Source organism: Strongylocentrotus purpuratus, unplaced genomic scaffold (genome assembly GCF_000002235.5).
Source record: "Strongylocentrotus purpuratus isolate Spur 01 unplaced genomic scaffold, Spur_5.0 spur5_scaffold_19, whole genome shotgun sequence".
NCBI classification, from domain to species: domain Eukaryota; kingdom Metazoa; phylum Echinodermata; class Echinoidea; order Camarodonta; family Strongylocentrotidae; genus Strongylocentrotus; species Strongylocentrotus purpuratus.
In genome coordinates this window covers 30,394,483-30,405,542 of record NW_022145604.1, presented here as the reverse complement: position 1 = coordinate 30,405,542, position 11,060 = coordinate 30,394,483, and the positions used below count along the sequence as shown (strand labels likewise).

The 11,060-nt window shown below is 41.2% G+C and overlaps 1 protein-coding gene across 1 annotated transcript; it reads left to right on the top strand.

Moving 5' to 3' along the window:
- Nucleotides 1-9,284: 9,284 nt before the first annotated feature.
- Nucleotides 9,285-10,666, top strand: LOC115925877. The gene is made up of 2 exons (XM_030989915.1): nucleotides 9,285-10,620; nucleotides 10,653-10,666. The coding sequence occupies exons 1-2, from the start codon at nucleotides 9,285-9,287 to the stop codon at nucleotides 10,664-10,666; spliced, it is 1,350 nt and encodes a 449-aa protein (XP_030845775.1).
- The last annotated feature ends 394 nt before the right edge of the window (nucleotides 10,667-11,060 follow it).

Below are 11,060 nucleotides of genomic sequence, written 5' to 3'. Positions count from 1 at the left end.
AAGCGGAATTTTTTTAGGACTTCAATATTACACCATATCAAAGACTCTGATAACATGTAGGGCCATGCATATCAGATTTAGCATTGTTAAACGATGCCTTTAAGTTGAGCGCAGACGGATAGCAGCTCTTGACATTGTTTTTGGCGGTAGGCCAGAAAAGCCAAATGGTGCATAAACGAGGGAATCGGACTTTAAAGTATTTATGCTTTATACTAAGTAAAGTGCTCGAAGTCACAGAACTTCGAATTGTTGGTACTTGTATAGCACAGACAGACAGCTATTCTTGACCAGTGTTATTGGAATCCATGAAAGTGAAGTGTTAAAACTCTCAAACGCCGAATTTGTAACCCTTATAACGAGGACAGAGGGGGCAACAACTCTTTTATGTGTACTAACAGACAAATTATTTAAGTGGGCATTGGGCATGTTGTGGGGGCTGAGAGACCTGGGCTTAAAATATACGTTGTGCAAAGTGAAGTGGTCAAAATCTTAAGAAGCCAATCTTGTGGTCATTACAATTCATCAGCGCAGACGCCACCCCTTGACCATTAATTGTGTGTGGTAAATCTTAACAGACAAGCACAGTTTATCGTGAGCATTGGGAATATTGCGGAGGGTGTCAGAGACCTGGGGCTGTTTCACAAAGATCCTAAGTCGAACCTAACTCAAAATTGGACTTAAACATTATGGAGAGCCATCCGTAGCTTTAAAATAAAATATATTTAAAAGCGAAAAATCAAGTAGTTTAGACTTTTTATATATTCCACATCAAGAACATGAAATCTCCTTGATAATAGAAAACATGAATGATTTGAATCAACATTTGTAGCCTTTTAAAATAACTTTTACGAAACATTTTTAAATATGCTAATGGTTTTCCATAATTGTTAAGTCCAACTTAAAGATAAGTTCAACTTAAGATCTTTGTGAAACACCCCCTCCCCCCCCCCCCCTCCCCTGGGCTGAAGATTAGTAATAAAGGGAATGCAAATTCAAAGTTTTGAACCCTTAAAACATAAAACCTCCAGTCCTTATGTTGAGCGCAGACGGACAACCCCTCTTGATCTTATCATGCATGTGGTAAGCCATGTTGAGAGGAGTAAAAAGGTTGACCTCAAAGTATTCGATATCTACTTGGTATGCAAATTGAGGTCTCCAAAAATCTCAAAACTTCGGACTCTACTGAGTTGAAAGGGACATCCTCTCTCAACCATTGAATTAATTGAACAAGCGGTAAACCAACCGCGTTATATAAGTCAAACTGTGAGAGTCGCTTGGGGAAGCAGAAATTTCGACTAGAATTGACATTTATTGTCTAAAAATTCTTATTTAAACTTAATACTTCAGTGAAGATGCTCATCTACTCTTGAGCACCGCTTTCGGAAATAGTTTTCTTATCTTTGGATATCTCTTGTATAATTGCAAACAATGACAGCATCATTAAAAGACATGATTATGAGCATGATGATTACAAAAAAAATCTTCCACAATCATTGCTTGTATTGATCCACTATTAGGAGCTGGAAATGTAACTACGATGAATGACTATTAACCAGGATGAATGTTACGACTTAAATGTCTACAACGATCAAAACTCCTTAACATACAAATCCATTATAAACCAATTCCCATTCGATTATCATAAAGCTAACACATTTAGAACTCATTAGTGCCTAATGGGTATTCTTTAGACGCTTCTTGGCACGTGCAAAAAATATCAAAATCAATTTAGAAACATTTTGTTCATTTTCAATTCGATTACTGAAAAAAGCTTATATCTTCGGAAGCCATTATTTCAGTTTAAGCGTTTTAAAATGTCTTGTTATACGTGACTCAAACACCTAAGTGTATTTTTGTCAGACCTACAAACGTGGACAAAATAATGGATGTCATGATAAAGAGCCACAGTTATTAATTGTAGTATTTTATTCCTCTATGACATGTATATTTCGCTAATAAGCGCAATAACGGTGTGGATTTTCTTTCGATTATAATACATTTTAATAGATATGATAAAGTAACTCTATCATAGTGTGTTGTCGTGAACGACGTATTCAGATGTGCAAACATGTATTCAATGTGTGTAAATGACGTGGTATAGTGGTTCATTCACTTGACTCTAAATACAAGGGATAAGGGTTCGAATCCCAGCCTGGCACCAACGTTCTTTGGCAAGACGTAAATTCACACTTGTCACTCCTCATCCAGATGTTAAATTCAGAATATACATGTAAATAATATTGAGCATAGGATGAAGCCGGCTTTACACTACGATGTTTTAAGGCCTAGTCCTCGCCTTCCATTAAAAATATCATCACATGCCTATTAAAAGGACAGGGTGCCGAAATAACTGCTATCCCTTGGTCCTCAGTTCATCATATTATTATGTCACTGCCTCTTTTCTAGAAATGAATGGGTCCTTTTTCTTTCAGAAAATGCGTATAATTCGAAAGTACATGTTTCAAACATGGTATTTTTAAAGCAATTTACATATGATTGATGAAGAACAGTCCATAGGTAAGGATAAAACATGACTAACAAAAAGTACACCATAACTGTACAGTGCGAGGAAAACTGTCTCATCGAAGATAGATTGATACTCGATTGAAATGAGTCACTTGCCTTTAACCACGAAACTATTTGAAGAGTCTGTGTATGAGGAGGGGTGGGAGGGGGTGGGGGAGGGGGTGGGAGGGGGTGGGAGGGGGTGGGAGGGGGTGGGAGGGGTGGGAGGCTGCAGAGGTCTCGCTGTAAACTGATCGAGTCACAGCTAAAGGCCTGGAGGCAATCGATGAATTTACCCGGCAGGCATGTAGGAGGGCTTTGAAGTACATTTCAGCCCATGTCGGCAGGTAGTCAATGCTGATTTTAAGACTGATTTGCAAATAAATCGGTCCGTTAAAAGTAACTATTCAAATGACTGAGTCACATCACGGGAACGGGACAAAAATCAGGGGGAGGGTCGAGGAACATTCAAGAAACGGGAGATGATGTTATAAATAGAAGTACTTTATAAGGATCTGAGGTGGAAAAGAAAAAAGGGGAGCGCCATTCAATATTTTCAAAAGAAAAAAATGTGTATCAGATAAGAACAGCGACTTTATAAATATACTAACGAAGTATAATTCAACCTTAATGGAAAAAAGATAGTGACTATGGTGAAATATACTCTACATGATGAATGTAGTGAGATGTGATCCTTAGCCATACTCCCATTTCACTTTAAACAATGGAACATAGTAACGCATTGCTCGGGAGGTGTAGAAGCTACTTCTTTCTGAGTTTCTGTCTGTCCCCTATCTTGTCGAACATATTAAAATTGGAACATTATCATATACCAAACACAAAGCTGTAGAAAAGATGTTTTTATCTTACTTGGATGATCTTGTGGAACTTTATATAATATACCATAGCAAAAGTATGTTTCAGATCTCAGTCTTATAATCTGATGGGACACTGATATAATCCATATATCAGCCAACAGTTGCATAATAGTGTAATTTGCACCTTAACTATACTGTCGATCTATCTTTAGACTATTGAAAAAACTAGTATATCATAACTCAATTTCTATTTCAATATATATCTCGTCTCTTTCATCTGGTAGAACTTCAGAAAAATGGAACAAAGTGTAACAAAAACCTAAGATAGATTTTACATTTTCTTTAAACATATTTGTGGCTTACACCCAGTAAATAAGATCGATCTGTATTGAAAAACAAGTCAGAAAAAATCTTGGAACCAGCGCGACTTGAACCTGCAACTACTGTTTTTCTTCCAGGAAGCATTACATTTATAAAGATTTTATAGTGTTGCCCATAAAGTTGAAATAATTGTTTCACACCTCTCTTCACGAAGCGATTGTGACATATGGTTTATTCTTCATAGATAAAGTTTTTTTTTTATTCGAGCTACATTATTCAATCTTTATGACTCTGTAGACTGTTCAGGTCACATTCTGAAAAGATGTAAAGTTTATCTATCAAGATTAAATCATATTCTCAAAATGATTTAATGAGAAGAGGTCAAACAAAAATATATTCCAACTGTAATGGAAACAGTATCTGATCTTCCGAAACGTATACAATATACCATACACAAATTATACATTTAAACATATTCACAAATGTATTTTGGGGGAGACATTAATCTAAATTTGCCAAACTCGACCCAGGTGACTGGAGGCAAATGGACAATTAATTCCTTGAAATGCTTAAGCTGGGGTAATAATTGTGGGGCGCCAGGAATGTCAAGTCTGACAGAAATGAACGCTATACAAGAACCCACTATCAATTTTATGATTTTTTTCCCCCTCATTTTTATGATGATTATTATTATCGTTAAAACCGCAATCACACTGCACCATAAACCATGTAACATACTACATGACTCAAAGCTAAACCCTCGAATGTATATGGGAATGGTTGAACCCATACGAGCGCGATGACATTCGTCTCGGCAGTATATCACCAATTACACTAATCAATAGCAGGCACGCGGAAACGTCCCCTTGGCGTGAATATCTTGTTCCATACTTAGAAGATGTCGTCCCACAGTAGTAGACTGAGGTGGTGGGTGGCAATCACACAGCTACAGGACATTGTAGTAACCAGAGGAATTAAATGGGTCAATATACAATATGTTGTTCACCTTTCATTTTTGTCATAGAAAATGAAAATGGGTTTGATTTTGATGATTATGACGATGTTGAAGAAGATGGTGGTGATGATGGTGATGATGATGGTGATGGTGGTGGTGTTAATTCATGATAATGATGGTGGTGATGATGATGATGGTGGTGATGATGATGGTGATGATGATGGTGATGATGGTGATGATGATGATAATGGTGGTGGTGGAGATGAGGATGGTGATGGTAATGGTGATGGTGATGATGATGATGATGGTGATGATGATGATGATTAATGATAATTATGATGATGATGATGATGATGGGGGTTATGATGATGGGATGATGGTGATGGTGTTATCGATGATGGCGGAAATGGTGTTAACGATGATGATGATGATGAATTAAATGAGTTAAAATACACAGTTTTAGTATTTTTCACCTTAACATTAATGGTTGAAATAACAAGTTCAAAATTAGTTGAGAGCATCTTTAGGATTTCACAATTCTGAATAAGGTGGCAAAAATGTGCCTTTCTCACAAACAAAATCAGGGTATGGAGCGAGGATGCGGCGACTGACATGGATATTGAATGTTGAACCCGGTGTGCACTTCCAATTAGGTTTATGACAGGTTTTGACCAAAGGCGGCGATGAAACGCTGCCTCCCGTATCGATCCTTACGAAGCCCTTTATTTCATTTAGCACGTAGGACAAGTGGTAATGCTTTGACCGGAGTCACTACCCTATATTAAAGGTATCGTTTAACAATGTTAAATCTGAGATGCACGGCCCTATGTGTTGTCAGTGTCTGTGATATAGTGTTGTATTGAAGCCCTAAACAAATTGCGCTTCAAAATGATCAAGAAGTGCCTCAAAAAAGAAAAAAAAAAAATCTTTGAGTGACCGGTTTTACCATACTCGTTTTCCCCAATAGACTGTAGTGTTATGAAAACCGTTCGACAAACGGTTTTCAAAATTTGTAATTCCAATCATAAATATCTTGATAATCAGACAGGCGATCGGCTTGTAAAAGTCATGGAGTTCCCGACTGACCTAAAGATTTATAATTATCATTGCAGCACAAGCTAAATCCAGGATTTTGTTTCAAAATCTGAGACAAAGTACCGGATGCCTTTAAGTACCATGAGAGACTTATGTCTGCATCTTCGCATGCAATCCCAAGCATTCACGATGGATTGGAAGATAATATTTCCATGAAGATCATGAACTAACTTCTTAACTGAGGAAGCATAATAATACTCCTGGTCCTTAAAATTTACAAGCGTATCAAATATTTTTTCTTCTATTTTTTCTTTTGATATCGCTATAGATCATAATTATTGTTTGCTGTATATTGTGTCAACATACACACATTCAAATAGGGAGACAAAGTCCACTCGAAGACTTCATCATAACACATTTATAATATTTTTTAATTTAAGAGTGTGCTGGCAGCAATTAAAACCATTTATCCGACCTATCAGTAGGCCTAATAATTATGTTAGACCATATACTAACAATCAATAATCAGTAGCATAGCGTGAGCCCAGACATTGAGGGGCACCACATCCTTGGGGGAGGGGTGGGGAGAGGGGCACCGGGTGGATGAAATGCAAGGTAACAAGGACTTGATCAGGAGGGGAGGATGAAGAAGATAATCGAAGCGACTAATTTTTGTTTACCTTCCCTCTAATCACTGCCCTTTCCCTTATCTCTTTTTTGTCTCTGTCTTGTTTGTTATGTTTCCACGAGAAGGGCGAGGGGCACGTGCCCCCTTGCGCCCCTAGGTACGCCTTTGTGCAAGATTGAAATATGTCGCGGGGCACTAATAGCCTAAGCCCCGTCCACTGTGTGCTGCTCCATACAGCCATGTTTCTCCCATTCACCATATGCTAAAAAGCATCACTGAGAGAAAAAAACTTGTGGTGCTTCTATTCGAACAAGTGTGTGAATAAAAAGCAAGACACGACGACAGTCCCACTAATCGCAAATTATGATGTAAATTGACTATTATGTATTCTGCGAGCGTTCAGTTGCAAACCGTGGCGGATGGAATGGAAACGAATGCAAGGGAGAGAAACAGGACGAGCTATCGAGGCATAGAGGAAAGAGAGGGGACCTAGATGAGGAGAAGTTTTGAGAGAAGGAGAGAAATCGGTGAGAAAGTAAGTCAGATAATGGGCATACATATATGCAGAGAAGACATCGAGCGGGAGAACAATTATTAGGGACTGAAGACACTAAGTAGAAAGAAAGCAAGATAATTGGTACGCTCAAAAAATGAAGACAGGACTAGGTTTCCGCTTGTATTTCTCTGGACACCGTCTCCTTTTCTTGCAAGTAGCCATTCGATGCTCTCTGCCGGCTTGCTTCAAACAGCTATAACAAGCTCGGTTACTCTTCACCATCTCCAACCTCTCCGCTGTAGACTTATCGAGGAAAGTCTTGCATTGGTCAGTCCAGTGCCCATCCTTATTCTTGCAGATCCAGCAACGATAGTCTTGCTGTCTTTCCTCAAAAGCTGTGACCTGACTAACAGTGGATCTGGACTTAGAGGCTGCATCATTTCTCACTGGAGCAGATGATCTTATCCTTGCTCTCAACTCAATCTCCATCCACTTCAACAGTGCCTCTAATGTCGCCGTTGTTCCTTCTCCTTGCTTTCGGAACCACATCTGTCGATCTGTGACATAGAGCTTCTTCTCAATGATGGCTAGCATGTGACTATTGTTCATATCCTCAGCTCTATCTACCTCCTTCAAGGTATTGAAACTTCTGCGTATGAGATTCACAAAGTCACAGAATCTCTCATCTTCCCCATCTTTCAGAGGACGAAATCGGGATACATCTTCCATAATAGCATCAGCTACCATCCTTGAGTCTCCGTAGAGCAGATCTAGTTGACCCCATGCAGCTTCATAATCTCGCCCTATTCCTCTAATGTGTTGAAGTGGCTTCCCCTTCAAACAAGACCTCAGGATCATCAAAGCATCCCTTTCATCGTAGTGTGGATGTATAACATGCTGAAAATCAGCCTTGAATACATTGTATTCTCTTATGTCTCCTTGGAACGTTGGTAACTTGGGCCTCTCCATGTTGAAGCGAGGAGCTTGAGGCCGGTTCGACTCTGCTTGAACAACAGTTCTCTGGGAGCTCTCCTCATCTCTCTCTGTTGGTTGTTGAGGCTCTTGCGACGAAGACATCTGAGAGATATAATCCTTCTCTCGGATCTGGAGCTTGCAGAAATAATTCTGGCACTCATCAAGCCATAGCTCCTCCTTGTTGAATTCTTCATCGTTCTCAATCTTCTCTGTATAGGCCTCGTGTTTGGATTGGAGGTCTACGTAAGCCTGGTTGGCTTGTTTGAAAGCTTCCTTCACCTCTTCCACCGGCCGCTTTTCCTCTATCAGGAAATCCAAAACATTCCCCAACCTGGTGAACTTGGCTTTGGTCCCTCTCCTCTTCAACCTTAGGCTTGTCATGTCATCAGTCGGCATTGCTTCAGTTCTCGATGTACCGGCTCTGGAACAACATCCTTGTATAGAGTGCCGGTCAGTTCAGTAGATGGGAAGACAATCCATAAGATATTAGCTGTTGGATTACCGTGCATCAATGATGACATTGAGGAGGTGAACACTGATAACCTTGCCCGACAAGTAGGCCTCAACCCCAGAGAGTTACGTAGAGGTAGTGGGTCTATAGATCTTCTGATAGGAATTGACCACGCTATGATGCACGCAGGTGAAACGAGACAACGAGGCAACTTCATCTTTAGGAAGTCACCACTTGGATGGGTGGTGTTTGGAGCATCTAAGCTGAACCAGCAGTATCAGAATAGAGTGCTCAACGTGCAACTGAGTCCAGCAACTGACTTATCAGCGTTTTGGACTACAGAGTCGATGGGAGTTGATGTGGGTTGTCATTGTGAAGCCGAAAGGATGACTAAAGTAGAGAAAGATGAACATGATCTTATCTGGAACTCTGCCAAGAAGGATGTTGAGACTCTCCCTCTACTGCTGTCCTCCTCAGAGCTATCTGGGCCATTGCTGCAGCAGGCTTATCTCCAAACGTGACTACAGTTTTCACGTACACATCCGGTTCTCTCTCTGAATCTAATCCTCTCCACAAGTACCGATGGACGTGCTGATCGGATTCTGGAATCAGTACTCGGTGGTACATCTTGGATATGTCGGCGCATATCGCAACTCTGTGTTCTCTGAAGCGAAGGAGTACTCCGAACAGACTCTGTAATAAGTCTGGCCCTTTGAACCAGTAGTCGTTCAGACACTGTCCCTTGAAAACTGCTGATGAGTTAAACACAATTCTCACTGGTGTGCTCTTTTTTTCCGGCCTGACAACCGCATGATGACCAATGTAATGGACAGGCCCATCATGCCTCTTCTTCTCTTCATCGGTCAGCTTTCTCGAAAACCCCATCTCGACCATCTCTTGCATCTGCTGTTTGTAAACTTCAGCATGCTCTGGGTTCTTTGCAAGCCTTTTCTCCGTCGCCTGAAGCATTCTCTCTGCTTGCACTCTGTTGTCAGGCAGCTTCTCTGGGTTATCCTTCCATGGGTAAGCAGTGGCTTGTTCCTTACCCATGGAAGGATAACCCAGAGAAGCTGCCTGACAACAGAGTGCAAGCAGAGAGAATGCTTCAGGCGACGGAGAAAAGGCTTGCAAAGAACCCAGAGCATGCTGAAGTTTACAAACAGCAGATGCAAGAGATGGTCGAGATGGGGTTTTCGAGAAAGCTGACCGATGAAGAGAAGAAGAGGCATGATGGGCCTGTCCATTACATTGGTCATCATGCGGTTGTCAGGCCGGAAAAAAAGAGCACACCAGTGAGAATTGTGTTTAACTCATCAGCAGTTTTCAAGGGACAGTGTCTGAACGACTACTGGTTCAAAGGGCCAGACTTATTACAGAGTCTGTTCGGAGTACTCCTTCGCTTCAGAGAACACAGAGTTGCGATATGCGCCGACATATCCAAGATGTACCACCGAGTACTGATTCCAGAATCCGATCAGCACGTCCATCGGTACTTGTGGAGAGGATTAGATTCAGAGAGAGAACCGGATGTGTACGTGAAAACTGTAGTCACGTTTGGAGATAAGCCTGCTGCAGCAATGGCCCAGATAGCTCTGAGGAGGACAGCAGTAGAGGGAGAGTCTCAACATCCTAAGGCAGCAGAAGTACTGAAACGTGATACGTACATGGACGACATATGTACCTCAGTAAGAACGTCAGAGGAGGCGAAAGCTCTTGTCAAGGACATAGATGAGGTGCTAGCTGACGGAGGCTTCAAGGTGAAGGGTTGGCAATCCAACGAACAGCTGAAAGATGAGACTTCTCAGATGAAAACCAACGTTCTTGAGAATCTGAGTGAGGAGAAGGTTCTGGGGATGGTATGGAACCAAAACACAGATGAGTTTTCATACAGAGTGAAAAGAAGTATGATCCCAGATCTTCCAGACGAACAGAAAGACACCACTAGCAAATGGACAAAGAGACGGATACTAAGCCAGATTGCAAAGATCTTTGATCCCATAGGATTTGCTTCAGCATTACTGGTGAAGGCAAAGATAGGAATGCAACGCCTGTGGCAGCTTGGTTTAGATTGGGATGAAGAGCTACCCTCCAGAGAAAAGGCAGAATGGGTAAAACTCTTCAGAGAGATGGAGAACTTAGATGGAGTGTCCTTCCAGAGATGTTTGACACCACCCGGTGCAATGAGACGACCTACATTATGTGTCTTTTGTGATGCATCTGAAGAGGCATTTGGAGCTTGTGTTTACATTCGCTGGGAGTTAGAGGATGGCAGCTATGATGTTAGATTTGTGACGGCGAAATCTAGAGTGGCACCACTAAAGAAGTTGACGCTGCCGAGATTGGAGCTACAAGCTGCAGTGGTTGCTGTTAGACTTGATGCAACCATCAGAGATGAGACCACACTAGAGTTAAGAGAGACAGTGTTCATGACAGATAGCATGATAGTGCTTGGATGGGTTCGAAGTCAGGCAAGAAGTTTTAAGCCCTTTGTGTCAGCTCGAGTAGGAGAAATCCAAAGCAAGTCGAATCCCCAACAGTGGAGACATGTGAGTGGAGCAGAAAACCCAGCTGACGAGAGCCTTCTTGGCAGAGTTCCAGATAAGATCATGTTCATCTTTCTCTACTTTAGTCATCCTTTCGGCTTCACAATGACAACCCACATCAACTCCCATCGACTCTGTAGTCCAAAACGCTGATAAGTCAGTTGCTGGACTCAGTTGCACGTTGAGCACTCTATTCTGATACTGCTGGTTCAGCTTAGATGCTCCAAACACCACCCATCCAAGTGGTGACTTCCTAAAGATGAAGTTGCCTCGTTGTCTCGTTTCACCTGCGTGCATCATAGCGTGGTCAATTCCTATCAGAAGATCTATAGA